The sequence below is a fragment of the Chiloscyllium plagiosum genome, unplaced genomic scaffold, assembly GCF_037043375.1.
Source record: "Chiloscyllium plagiosum isolate Xiang-an unplaced genomic scaffold, Cpla_swu_hap1 HiC_scaffold_3, whole genome shotgun sequence".
Classification (NCBI taxonomy): domain Eukaryota; kingdom Metazoa; phylum Chordata; class Chondrichthyes; order Orectolobiformes; family Hemiscylliidae; genus Chiloscyllium; species Chiloscyllium plagiosum.
The window spans coordinates 152120978-152136204 of record NW_028270141.1 but is presented as its reverse complement, the minus strand read 5'-3'; the positions used below and the strand labels follow the sequence as shown (position 1 = coordinate 152136204).

At 41.5% G+C, this 15227-nt stretch overlaps 1 protein-coding gene across 1 annotated transcript in view; it reads right to left on the bottom strand.

The window, feature by feature from the left end:
- The window catches only part of ptk7b (protein tyrosine kinase 7b), a 278930-nt gene that overhangs the window by 147105 nt on the left and 116598 nt on the right, over nucleotides 1–15227 (bottom strand). The window contains exon 4 of the mRNA XM_043687347.2: nucleotides 5087–5274. Within this exon, the coding sequence (XP_043543282.2) occupies nucleotides 5087–5274 (188 nt within the window). The remainder of the gene's footprint in view (nucleotides 1–5086; nucleotides 5275–15227) is intronic.

Genomic DNA, 15227 nt, shown 5'->3' with positions numbered 1-15227 from the left:
GGAACTGCACTCATCTAGGCAAGTGGGAAGTATTCCATCACACACTTAGTTGACTTATGCCCTGTAAGTGATAAGTAGGCAGTGGGCAGTCAGGAATTCAGTTACTGACTGCAGAACTCCTACCTTCTGACCTGCTCTTGAAGGCATAGTATTTAGACGGCTGGTCCAGTTTCAATATCTGCTAACCCCTTGGTAACCCACAAGCTGTTGATAATGGAGGAATTCAGAGAGATCACTGAATGTCAAGGGCAATGGTTGGATTCTATTCTTTTGGAGATAGCTATTGTGTGGCACTTGTGACATCAATGTTACTTGCCAAGGAGAAGAGTGGAAACTATCGACCGGTGAATCTGACATCAGAGTAGATAAGTTGTTGGAAGGGATTCCAAGAGATAGAATTTAAATGCATTTGACAAGGCAAGAACTGATTCAGGATAATCAACATAGTTTTGTAAATGCACAAACGTCAGTGAGTTTGAGGACATAACTGAAATAATACCAGAGGCCAGTATCCCGTCACCAAGTCACCCTTTGTTTACACATCACTTTAGTACTGCCACTTTAGAGTCATCTCTCAGAGTGTCAGTATCCTCTGACACTCCCTTTTTTTAATCCACTTCTACATGTAAAGTGTAGTGGAGGCTTGGAATTAATTTCCTCAAACAGCAGTTGATGCTAATTCAATTTTTAAATTTAAATCTGAGACAGACAAATTTTATTAAGCAAGGGTATCAAGAGATATGGAATCAAGACAGGCATATGGAATTAGGCCACAAATCAGCCATGATCTTACTGAATGGCAAAGCAGGCTCAAGAAACTGAATGGCCTACACCTGTTCCTACTTTCCAAAATGGTGAATTATTTTTAAATTCAGAGATTATGGGTTTCACTGGCTGGGCCAGCATAACTGGACTAAGACTGAAATCAGCTTATTCACTTCAAATCTATTTTAATCTATTTTAATTAAGTATGAGATGAGTCTAAATCATTCTGATACCAATCGCTTTCACAAACTGCTCAACTCTACCATACTGTATATAACTTGTGCTGTGAATCAGTGATGAGGAATTGGATTTAGGCTGCCTAACTTGGAGAAGAGATCCAAGTGAACTTCATTTACACAAATTGCAGAAAGGCAGACATCAGAAAAATTAAATTCTTCAGTGCATGCTCTATAAGCCAACACAAATGCATACACTGTTATTCAATGCCTGCCAGTCGTTACCATCTCTCACTAGTTAAAATTAAAGATGACAAATTTTATTTAATACCAAAAGTTCAGGTTTTTGTTGATTGTGTACACAAGTGATTGCTGAAGTACAGAATTCCATAATCAAAATTTGTAATGGAGGCAAAATTGTTAAACAAATTTTAAAATCTATTAAGATGGCCAGCAGTGCACAATTATGTGTTGTTATTTGATCTTCAGCCAATTTACTGCTTTGCTTCAGTTTAGTCTCCTTACAAATTCACCCACTATTGACTTCAAACTTTTGTCTGATTCAAATTAAATATTTAATAAATATTTCCAAGAAAATAAAAACACTAAAAATGAAATATTTTTTATTAATTTTGCTTAGTAATTAACTCTCCCAAGTGTGCAGACCTTTCAAATACTGACATTCCCAAAATTTCCAGACTAAGTGACAGAAATTTTTAAAGCATGTCACCAGCTCCAGTTACTGCTGTGGTAAGCCCATTTGTAACATCATGTGTCAGTGCCAAGGCCTCACACTGTACATCAGCAATGCATTTTGGAATTTATTAAGTTGAAACTTTCAAGAACTTCACAGACAGAAATAAAGGAATTGCAGTTAAAACATGGTCAACGTTCAAAGTTAAGTCACATTGTCAAATACAAATAGTTATTGAAAATGACTTGCAATAGATCTGATGAATCAGAGCTTCAGTCCTAAGCACCTATATTTGAGTGTCAGAGCTTTTACAGCATTGGAAAAGGACTTTCAGTCCATTATGTCCGTATAGTCATTAAACAACAAGCACCCATTTTCCAGCTTTTAATGAGTAGCTTTGTGAGCTATGGCATTTCAAGAGTTCATCTAAGTTGTTCTAAAATATCTCAGTGATTGCCACCTCTACCACCTTTTCAGACAGTGAGTTCCAAGTTCTCACAATCCTCTGAATAAAAACATTTTTCCTCAAATCCCATTTCATCTTCCTGCTCTTTACCCTTAAGACTGTGCCCTCTGGTTACTGTCCCTTCTATTAATGGGAGAAGATTCTCCTGAGCTATGCCCCTCAGAACTTTGCATATCTCAATCAGATCCTCCCTGAGCCTTCTCTGCTCAGAGGAAAATGATTCCAGTGTACCAAGTCTCTTTTCAGAGCTGATTCAACACTCAAGTGAATCTGTTCTGCATCCATTCTAATGCACACATATGCTTTCTATACTGAACTGTACCATAGCACTCTAGCTGTGGCCTAAGTAACTTCAACTGTCGCTGCATACAATTCAATTTATTCATCCAAAACACTGCTGGCAGCCCATAAAACAGACGTTAAAATATATAGAAAAAGGTGCGCTTTTTGCATTTGATCATTAAAATATAAGAATTTAGTCCATATATAGATTAACAAACTAATTAAAGATCAGTAATGGCTTGCAGTGGTTAGCACTGCTGCCTCTCAGCACAAGGGCTCTGAGTTAGTTTCCAGCTTTGGGAAACTGCTGACTCCACACAGACATTTTCCCCACCTGTGCATCGGTTTCCACCAGGTGCTTCTGTTTCCTCACATAATCTAAAAAGGTGTGTTGGTTAGGTGGACTGACCATGCTGAAAATTGCAGCATGGTGGCCCTGTGGTTTGCAGTGCCACCTCTCAGAGCCAGGGACCTGGGTTCGATTCCAGCCTCTGGCGACTGTCTGTGTTGAGTGTGCACATTTTCCCCGTGTCTGCCTGGGTTTCCTCTGGGTGCTCCAGTTTCCTCCCACAATCCAAAGATGTGCAGGTTAGGTGAATTGTCTATGCTAAATTGCCCATAGTGCTCAAGGATGTGTAGGTTAAGTGCATTAGTCAGAGGTAAATGTAGAGTAATAGGGCAAAATGAGTCTGGATGGGTTATTTGGAGGGTCGGTGTGGACTTGTTGGGCCAAATAGCCTGTTTCCACACTGTAGGGATTCTATGATTCTATGGAAGTGTTCAGGGATGTGATGGTTAGGTGGATTAGCCATGGTTAAAAAAAAACACATGCGGAGTGTCGGTTTGGGTGGCATGTTCTTTGGATGGTCAGTGCAGACAAGATGGGTCAAATGGCCTCTTTCTGCACTGTCAGGATTCTATGATTAAAAAAATAAAACTCCAGTTCTTTTGCACACATACATTAATTTTGTTTAGCAAGTGTTAAGATCTATTGGACTAATCAATATGGCAGGGTAATACTGTATAATATTCTTAATATGCATTTTCCAGTCGCCACAATGGATGAATGGGAAAATAATTCCACTATTCCTTTTTAGAAAAGTAGATACACAATCTCATGGATGCAAAAGACTGTTCTGCCTCGTTAATTTATCCAAGCATCTGTGCCCAATTATCTCCCCAACATGGTGGCGGCAGGGAGAGTAAATTTAACCCATTAATTTCTCTACTTTGAGGAATATAAATTTCTTCCATTCTGAAAATAGCAAGCAAATGGCAGGATCGTTTTGCAGCAGGGCTTCTCAGCATGATTCACTGGAAGTACAGGCAGGTAACAGTGTTGAGTGTGCTGTGGGAAATTTCAGCTCTCAGTTAATGGTAAACATGCATTTCCATAATCATAAATATACACACTGTAGTTTAAAGGGACAGTTAGAGGAGAAGAATTACTGGCAAATAAGAAAGGATCAAAGATTAGCTTAAGAGAAAAAGAAAAAAAAATGACCAAGAAAAACTACATGGATGGAAGGATGGTATAGTGCTAAATCATTGGACGAGGAATCCAGAGGCTCAGGTTGATGTTTTGAGGACAGGGGTTCAAATCTGAAAAGAACAAGTGGTGGAATTTAAAATTTCAATTAATAAATCTGGAATTGAAAGCCAATTCAATGACAGAGACCATGAAACTCTCAATGTTTGTAAAGACTCATCTCAATAACTAAAGTCTTGTCGGGAAGAAAACCTGTCATTCTTATTTAAACTGGTCCACGTGACTCCAGATGCACAGCTATATAGCTGTCTCTTAATTGCCCTTTCAAATGACATAGCAAGCTATTCTGTTCAAGGGCAATTAGAGATGAGCAACAATGCGAAACTCATTTCCTATCAAAAGAATTTTTAAAAATGACATTTTTAAAATCTTATAACGACTGTTGCTGTTGTGTCACCATAGTCTTAACAGACCATAGGGGCTGCTCTCTCATTAGAGAAAAGTGACCTGTGGTGATTTAACCTGAGGGCAACCAGACTTCAGGTGAGGGAAGAGGTTGAGAAGGAGAGACCTTCATGGTAACCTCAAACCAGAGATGGGAATTGAATCCACGCTGTTGGCATTACACTACTTTACAAACCAACAATCCAGCCAACTGAGCTAAACTGATTCCCTTTAAATGACTGACTGTACACATACATACATACATAACAAGACTGAACATAAAGAGTTTCCATTCTGAGCTAAGTAGCATTACCAATGATCACACTGTAAAAATATACTTATGTTCTGATTTGCAGTGAGTTCATTGGGCATTTTCAAATTTAATCAGTTCTTGAAAATGAGAGAAACTAAGAGGCAGTGTCACTTATGACAGTGAATAGTGAGGTCTAAATCTTGGAGATTCACAACACAAGGCCTGAAAATGTTGGTCAAATTGTATATAATTAACCTACTTTTCCAGCAGTAAGTTGGCCAATTATCTCTACATCTCAACACCCCTAATTAGATCCAGAATTTTCTTAAAACCAAACCCAATTGTCTTGATAGGACTCTCCCAAACGTTCATTAAAAACTTTGATCCATAATGTCCATTTCCCAAAAGGTCATGAATTTTACAAGGTTACTTTTACGTGTTAACGCAGTATATTTTGTCTGCTCTAATACCCTTTCCTGCAGCTGTCCAGGCTTGCAAAATTCAACTCATAACTTACCAATGATCATCAGTGTGAAATTATCATTGCTGCAAACATTTCCCACAGCATTCCTTGCACAGCAGCAATAAATGCCGTTATCTTCAGGACTGGCACTTTTCAGAGTCAAACTGCGCTCTTTGTTGTTGAACGTGTAATGGCTTGCATCTGTTAAGTGGATACCATCTCTGAACCATTGCCAGTTGGGACTAAAGTTGAAGAAATAAAAACAAAGTGTCATGAAGCCAAGTTCAAAGACAATGATGAAAACTTATGGAAGATGTGAAATGAAATGAAATGGAATGAACTACAGAAAGTGGTAAATGCAGGTACAGTTACAATGTTTAAAAGACATTTGGATAAGCATATGAATGAAAAAAGGTTTGGAGGGATATGGGTCAAGTGCAAGCAAATGGGACTAATTTAGTTAGGGAAACGTAGTCGGTGTGGACGAGTTGGAAAGGAGGATCTGTTTCTGTGCTATATGACTATCACTCTATAAAAGATTTGGATTAAAACAGTGCATGAATCATTTGCGTTATAATAGTCAGTCATTCAGCATGGAAACAGACCCTTCCGTTCAACTAGCCCATGCCAAACATAATCTCAAACTTTAAAGTTTCTGTGAAGATCTGTAGGTCAGGAGCTGGTTGGGTTAATTGTTTGCCTGTTCGCCAAGTTGTTAAGATTGTAGGCAAATGTTTCATCCACTTTCTAGGTGACATTATCAGCGTTGTGTTGCCTCCTGTGAAGCTGTACTGCTCCGCTTTGAATTTATGTGGTTCAGTTCAAGCTATTTCCGGTTGGTGCGGGTTTCAACTGCGACAGTTTGTATATTGGATCCAGGTCAACATGCTTGTTGATGGAGTCAGAGGATGGAGTACCATGCTTCCAGAAATTCTCTTGCTGTTCTTTGTGTAGCCTCTTCTAGTATCATTGTGTTGTCCCAGTCAAACTCATAATTCTTGTTGTCCATGTTTATGGATACCAGACAGAGCTGGTCATGTCGCTTGGTTGTGGGTTGCTAGCTGTCTGCTTGTTTGTCCTACATCGTGATTTTAATGCATGGGATTTTGTAAATTATATTTGTCCTACAAATTGTGGGAATTGGGTCCTTTATTCTGGTGAGTCACTGTCTGAGAGTGGCTGTTGGCTTATGTACTGTCAAGACCTCTAGTGGCCGGAGCAATCTAGTTGTCAGTACTGAAATATTTTCACAAATGGGAGAGTAGCAAGTGTCTTGTCTTCTTGTCTACCAAATGTCTGTGGATGAAGCTGTGGGGGTATATATTTACAAAATCCCATGCAGTGATGGCACTAAGCACTATGTAGGACAAAGAGGCAGACAGAAAATGACCCACATCCATGAATACGAACTAGTAACCAAACTACACGACCAACTCTTCCTGATATCGATAGACATGGAAAACAAGAACCAGGAGTTTAACTGGGACAACAGTATGACACCATACTAGGTCAGGTTAAACAAAAAAAAAACAGCAAGAGAATATAATTTGTGGAAGTATGGTGCTTATCCTTGGACTCCATTAATAAGCGCATTGACCTGGCTCCAATATACAAACTGCAGCATTGGAAAACCGGAACCGGCACCAACCAGAAACAGCTTGAACGGAACCACAAATTCAAAGCAGAACAGTACAGCAGTGCTTCACAGGAGGCAATACAGCACTGATGTCACCTAGAAAGGAGACGAAATGTCTGCCAAATATCCTATCAGCTCGGTAAGCAGATCAACAACAAACAATTCCAACAAACTAGTCCCACCTGCCTGCACCTGGCCCATATCTCTCTAAACTTACCGTTTATCCTGACAAACAAAGTCAAAAGACAAAAAAAAATAAGCAAACACTTGAACCATTTTCCCATAACTACAGAAACAGTACAAAGAAACCACATTGGAGAAAAACAGTACGAGAAAGATTTACAATGGAAACAATAAAATGAGAATGTGTGCATCAAGATTGGGAAAGGTAGATGTTCTACATCAAGAGTTAGGGACACAACCACCAACATGCCGTGAACCAACAATAACTTTTGCTTCTATGCCAGCTGCATGACTGAACAGACAAAAGTTGAGGTTCCTCCGATGCTGCCTTCAACATCCACCCAGAAAGACTCTATACCTTCAGTGCAGGATCCCTACAGTTTTGTACACAGTTGCAGAGCACTGATCTCTATTACTTCAGCTGAAATTGCAGTATGTAGTATTAAGAACTTTCTGTCATTAATTTTTTTTCCAACAGGCTTGAATTTATTTGGCCACTCCCCTCTTGTTCCATTTGCACTAGAATTCAATTCATTTCCTGCTTGCAACTTTTTCTTATCAATTATTGTTTTTATTAGAGGTGAAATTCATAAATTGCACGTTTTTCACAGGCCCCGTTTCAACACTTCCGGAACTCATAAGCAGCTTTTCATTATGCAACCTTCCTTTAAAAATGGACAGAACAAATCCTACCTCAAACACTCTGCCATTTACTTGTCAACTGCCCATCTACCCTCCCATTTTCAAACTCCTTTTCCTTCCTGTAAACCTGGTACAAGGTCAATAGCTTAAGCTATACATTTTGGAAAGTGCAACGATTCCATCATGTCTACTCATTAGTCTTGATCGCTACACATAATTTGACATGACTGGTTGGTTTATTCTCTGTCATCCCTGCAATCCACTATCATGATAGGAAATTTGCTTGCTTTTCATGCTAGTGTATATCATTCATATATTCAAGGTCTAATCTAGGTTTTCTTTGACTCCTTATCCACATGTAGCCTTGATGACCACCTGTATGTGTTATGGGCTGTTTCTGCATCTCAGGAAGACCAAAACCTAATTCCCAAAACCATGACTTGCTATGTTTAGTTGGATTACTTGCCCAACAAGTCTCAACAACTTCCGCTTCAGCAACTATGATCCAAACCCATTTACTAACACGTGTGCACTCTAAAACTGCAAGTCGGTTTAGGTCAGAGCATAAGACATAGAACATAAAATATTACAGCACAGTGCAGGCCCTTCAGCCCTCGATTTTGCGACGACCAGTGAAATCAATCTGAAGCTATCTGACCTACATTATTCCATTTTCATCTACATAGTGTCATTGAGATGGACACAGCATGGAAACAGACCCTTCGGTCCAACCCGTCCATGCCGACCAGATATCCCAACCCAATCTAGTCCCACATGCCAGCACCTGGTCCATATCCCTCCAAACCCTTCCCATTCACATACCCATCCAAATGCCTCTTAAATGTTGCATATATTCCAGCCTCCACCACTTCCTCTGTCAGCTCATTCCATACCCGTACCACCCTCTGTGTGAAAAATTTGCCTCTTAGGTCTCTTTTATATCTTTCCCCTCTCACGTTAAACCTATGCCCTCTAGTTCTGGACTCCCCAACCCCAGGGAAAAGACTTTGCCTATTTACCCTATCCATGCCCCTCATAATTTTGTAAAACTCTATAAGGTCACCCCTCAAGCCTCTGACGCTCCAGGGAAAACAGCCCCAGCCTGTTCAGCCTCTCCATATAGCAAAAATCCTCCAACCCCGGCAACATCCTTGTAAATCTTTTCTGAACGCTTTCAAGTTTCACAACATCTTTCCAATAGGAAGGAGACTAGAATTGCATGCAATATTCCAACAGTGGCCTAACCAATGTCCTGTACAGCTGCAACATGACCTCCGAACTCCTATACTCAATGCCCTGACCAATAAAGGAAAGCATACCAAATGCCTTCTTCACTATCCTATCTACCTGCGACTCCACTTTCAAGGAGTGATGAACCTGCACTCCAAGGTCTCTTTGTTCAGCAACACTCCCCAGAACCTTGCCATTAAGTGTATAAGTCCCGCTACGATTTGCTTTCCCAAAATGCAGCACTTTGCATTTATTTAAATTGAACTCCATCTGCCACTCCTCAGCCCATTGGCCCAACTGATCAAAATCCTGTTATAATCTGAGGTAGCCTTGTTCGCTGTCCACTACACCTCCAATTTTGGTGTCATCTGCAAACTTACTAACTGTACCTCTTATGCTTGGGCCGGCAGTTCTGTATCCAAATGGCTAGTTCACCCTATATTCCATAAGATCTAACCTTGTTAGTCAAGGACAGTATAACTGTGGCTGAAAGAATTTTTGACAAGGACTTGTCTACTGAGGTAGTGTGGGCTGAGGTTAGAAACAGGAGGAGAGGTTACTTTGCTGGGAGTTCTTTGTATAGGCCTCTGCAGTGTTCCAGGGATGTTGTGGAGAGGATTGGCAAAACGATTCTGGGTAGGAGTGAAAGGAACAGGGTAGTCATTATGGGGGACTTTAACTTCCCCAACATTGACTGGAAATGCTATAACTCTAGTATGTCGGATGGATCAGTTTTTGTCCAATGTACGCAGGAGGGTTTCCTGACACAGTATGTCAAAGGGCTGACAAGACAGGAGACCACACTGGATCTGGTGCTTGGTAATGAACCAGGCCAGGTGTTTGATTTAGTGGTAGGCAAGCACCTTGGAGTGAGCGACCATAATTCGGTTACGTTTAGTGTAGTGATGGAAAGGGATAGGTACATGCCACAGAGCTGGAAATGTGTTGCTGGAAAAGCGCAGCAGGTCAGGCAGCATCCAGGGAACAGGGGAATCGACGTTTCGGGCATAAGCCCTTCTTCAGGAATCCATGCCACAGAGCAAGCGGTATCGATGGGGCAAGGGCATTTATAATGCGATTAGGCACGACTTAGGATGCATAGAATGGGGTAGAAAAGTGCAAAGGATGGGGACAGTCGAAATGTGGAGCTGGTTTAAGGAACAGATATTGCATGTCCTTGATAGATATGTCCCAGTCAGGCAGGGAGGGAGGAAGTGATTAGGTAAGGGAACCATGGTTTACTACAGAAATTGCATCTCTTGTTAAGCGGAAGGAGGAGGCTTATGAGACGATGAGACAAAATGGTTCAGATCAGGCAATGGAGAATTACAGATTAGCTAGGAAGTATTTAAAGAGAGCTAAGAAGAGCAAAGAGAGGCTGTGAGCAGTCTTTAACAGGTAGAATAAAGGAGAACCCTAAAGCTTTCTATAGGTATGTGAGGAATAAGAGGATGAGTAGGGTAGGAATAGGGCCAATCAAAGACAGAAGTGGGAAGTTGTGTGTGGACCCAGTGGAGATCAGAGAGGTGCTGAACAAATATGTCTCTTCGGTTTTCATTCAGGAAAAGGAGAATATTGTTGATAAGAAGAATGAGATACGAGATATTAGACTAGAAATGATCGAGGTTAATTACGAAGAGGGGTTATCAATTCTAGAAGGAGTGAAAGTAGACAAGTCCCCTGGGCCGGATGGGATTTATCCAAGGATTCTCTGGGAAGCAAGGGAGGAGATGGCGGAGCCTTTAGCTTTGATCTTTGAGTCGTCACTGTCTACATGTTTGGTACCAAAGGGCTGGAGGATTGCAAATGTTGTGTCCTTGGTCAAGAAGAGATAACCCAGGTAATTATAGACCAGTAAGCCTTACTTCTGTTGTAGGAAAAGTTTTGGAAAGGATTATGAGAGATAGGATTTAAAATCATCTGGAAAGCAAAAGTTTCATTGCAGATGGTCAACATGGGCAGGTCATGTCTCACAAACCTCACTGAGTTTTTTGAGAAGGTGACCAAGCATTTGGATGAGGGTAGGGCTGTTGACGTGGTGTACATGGACTCCAGTAAAGCCTTTGATAAGGTTCCATCATGGTAGGCTGTTGGAGAAAATGCAGAAGCATGGGATTGAGGGTGAGTTCACAATTTGGATTAGAAACTGGCTTTATGTAAGAAGGCAGCGAGTGGTAGTTGATGGAAAATATTCAGCCTGGAGTCCGGTTACTAGTGGTGTGCCACAGGATTAGTTTTGGGACCACTAGTGTTTGCCATTTTTATAAATTACTTAGATGCAGGCATAGGTAGATGGGTTAGTAAGTTTGCAGATGACACTAAAGTCGGTGGAGTGAAAGAATGTTGCAGGTTGCAGGGAGACTTGGATAAACTGCAGAACTGGGCTGGGAGGTGGCAAATGGGATTCAATGCAGATAAACGTGAGGTGATTCAGTTTGCGAGGAATAACAGGAAGGCAGAATACTGGATCAAAGGAAAGATTCTTGGTAGTGTGGATGTGCAGACGGATCTTGAAGTCCACGTACATAAATCCCTGAAAGTTGCCACCCAGGTTGATAGTGCTGTTAAGAAGGCATACGGTGTGTTAGGTTTCATTGGTACAGGGATTGAGTTCCGGAGTCGTCATGTCATGCTGCAATTATACAAAACGCTAGTGCTGCCACACTTGGAATATTGTGTACAGTTCTGGTCGCCCCATTACAGGAAGGATGCGAAAGCATTGGAAAAGGTGCAGAGGAGATTTACCAGGATGTTGCCTGGTCTGGAGGGAAGGTCTTAGGATGAAAGGCTGAGAGACTTCGGTCTGTTGTCATTGGAAAGATGGCGGCTAAGAAGGGAATTGATAGAGACATTCAAGATGATCAGAGGATCAGAAAGGGTAGACAATGAAAGTCTTTTTCCTAGGATGATGTCAGCTTGTACGAGGGGGCATAGCTACAAATTGAGGGGTGATAGGTTTTTAGATGTCAGAGGCAGGTTCTTCACACAGGACGTGGAATGCCCTGCCTGCCAATGTAGTTAAGTCAGCCACATTAGGGAGGTTTAAACAATTTTTGGATAAGCACATGAATGATGATGGGACAATGTAGGAAGATGGGCTTACATTAATTCACAGGTCAGCGCAACATCGAGTGCAGAAGGACCTGTTCTGCGCTGTATTGTTCTACCTTCTATGTTCTAACCAGTCTCCCATGGGGAACCTTGTTGAACACCTTACTGAAGTCCATATAGTTCACTCGGCGAAAGTGAGTACTGCCGATACTGGAGATTAGAGTCAAGAATGTGGTGCTGAGAAAGCACTGCAGGTCAGGCAGCATCCGAGGAGCAGGAAAATCGATGTTTCGGACGTCAATTTTCCTCCTCCTTGACTCCATATAGAACATGTCTACTATTCTGCCCTCATCAATCCTCTTTGTTACTTCTGCAAAAAACTTTGAGAGACATGATTTCCCACACACAATGCCATGTTAACTATCCCTAATCAGTCCTTGCCTTTCCAAATACATGTACATACTGTCCCTCAGGATTCCCTCCAACAACTTGCCCACCGCCGACGTCAGGCTTACCAGTCTATAGTTCACTGGCTATTCCTTATCATCTTTCTTAAATTGTGGCACCATGTTAGCCAACCTCCAGTCTTCCAGTACCTCACCTATGACTATTGATGATACAGGTATCTCAGGCAAGGGGCCCAGCAATCATTTCCCTCACTTCCCACAGAGTTCTAGGTACACTGATCAGGTCCTGGGGATTTAATGTGCTTAATTTATTTGTAAGAACCCTTTGGATCTCCTTAACCCTATTTGCCAAAGCTATCTCATGTTACTTTTTTGCCCTCCTGATTCCCCTCTTAAGCATAGTCCTACTGCCTTTACACTCTAAGTATTCACTCGATCTATCTTGTCTATCCATGAAATCTGCTTCCTTCTTTTTCTTAACCAAACCCTCACTTTCTTTTCTCATCCAGCATTCCTTTTTACCCTAACAACAACATACTGTCTCTGGATTCTCGTTAGCTCATTTCTGAAGGCTTCCCATTTTTCAGCCATCCCTTTACCTGCCAACATCTGACCCCAATCAGCTTTTGAAAGTTATTGCCTAATACTGTCAAAATTAGCTTTTCTCCAATTTAGAATTTCAACTTTTAGATCTGGTCTATCCTTTTCCATCACTATTTTAAAACTACTAGAATTATGATCGCTAGTCCCAAAGTGCTCCCCCACATCTCAGTCACCTGCCCTGTCTTATTTCCCAAGAATAGGTCAAGTTTTGCAGCTTTTCTAGTAAGTACATCCACATACTGAATCCAAAAATTTTCTTGTACACTCAAATTCCCCTCCATCTAAACCCTTAAAACTATGGTAGTCCCAGCATTTGTTTGGAAAGTTAAAATCCTCTACCATAACCACTCTATTATTCTTAGATAGAGATCTCCTTACAAATTTAGTTCTCAAATTCCCACTGACTATTAGGGGGTCTATAACATAATCCCAATAAGGTGATCATCCCTTTATTTATCAGTTCCACCCAAATAACTTTCCTGGATGTATTTCCGGGAATATCTTCCCTCAGTACACCTGTAATGCTATCCATTATCAAAAACGTCACACCCCCTCCTCTTTTCCCTCTCTTTCTGTCCTTCCTATAGCATTTGTATCCTGGAACATTAAGCTGCTAGTCCTGCCCATCCCTGAGCCACGTTTCTGTAATTGCTATGATATCCCAGTCCCGTGTTCCAAACCATGCCCTGAGTTCATCTACCTTCCCTGTTAGGTCTCTTGCATTGAAAGAAATGCAGTTTAATTTATCAGTCCTACATTGTTCGCTGCTTTGTCCCTGCCTGCCCTGACTGTTTGACTTGCTTCTGTTCTCAACCGTACCAGTCTCAGATTGTTAAAAATTACACAACACCAGGCTATAGTCCAACAGTTTTAATTGGAAACACTAGTTTCCGGAGCGTTGCTCCTTCATCAAGTGGTTGTCAGCAGCACTCCGAAAGCTAGTGCTTCCAATTAAACCTGCTGGACTATAACCTGGTGTTGTGTGATTTTTAACTTTGTACACCCCAGTTCAACACCAGCATCTCCAAATCAATCTCAGGTTGATCTCTTTCCTCAGTCTCTCCCTGGGTTACACCACCACCAGCATCCCCCCCGCCCCACCTTACTAGTTTAAATCCTCCCAAGCAGCTCTTGCAAATCTCCCTGCCAGTATATTAGTCCCAATTCAGGTGCAATCCGTCCTTCTTATACAGGTCGTTTCTACTCCAGATGATTCCAATGATCCAAAAATGTCAATCCTTCTCCCATACACCAGCTCCTCAGCCATGCATTCATCTGCTCTATCTATTCCTACCCTCACTAGCTCACAGCACTGGCAGTAATCCAAATATTACTACTCTCAAGAACTTCCTTTTTAAATTCCTGCCTAACACTATATTCTCCCTTTGGAATCTCATCCTTTTCTTTCCCATGTCTCTGGTACCAATGTGTAAATGATCTCCTGAAGGGCCCTCTTCCCCCTTGAGAACATTCTGCACCCTCTGAGACATCCTTGATTCTGTCATTAGGGAGGCAACACACCATTCTGATTTTTCACTGCTGGCCACAGAAACGTGTCTGTGCCCCTAACACAATCGATCTCTTGGAACTCAACGTACCCCTCACTGCATTAGAGCCAGTCTCAATACCAGAAACTTGGCGGTTTGTGCTACATTCCCCTGAGAATCCATCACACCCACAATTTTCAAAACAGCATATTTGTTTGAAATGGGGATAGCCACAGAAGACTCCTGCACTACCTGCCTGCCTTTCTTACCTCTCCTGGAGTTAACCCATCTATGTGACTATATCTATAAACTTTTCTCCCTTCCTCTAACTGCCATCCATCACACCCCCTTGCTCGTGTAAATTCCTTATTGCCTCTAACTGTCACTCCAACCAATCCATTCGATCTGATAGGATTTGCAAGCAATAGCATTTATTGCAGATATAATCCTCAGTAACACTTAAACTCTCTCAAAACTCCCACATCGAACAAGAAGAGCATATCACTCTACTAAGGGCCATTTTTGCTTCTTCCAATCTTCTTCAAAAAAAGCAGCAGCCTGTTACAGCCAGAAATTTTTCCCATCCTCCATCTTGGATTACCCAAAATCCCCTCTTGAACAAGGGGACATTTGCTATCTTCCAGCCTTCTGGCACTATTTCTATAGACAATGACGACATAAAGATCAAAGACAAAGGCTCCGTAATCTCCTCCCTAGCTTCCCAGAGAATCCTTGGATAAATCCCATCTGGCCCAGGCAACTTACCTATTTCTACATTTTCCAGAACTGCTAAGACCTCCTCCTTATGAACCTCAATCCCATCCAGTCTAATAGCCTGTACCTCAGTATTCTCCTCGACAACATTGTCTTTTTCCAGTGTGAATGCAGACGAAAAATATTCATTTAACGCTTCTATCTCTTCAGACTCCCCATACAACTTCCACCTTGATCCTACC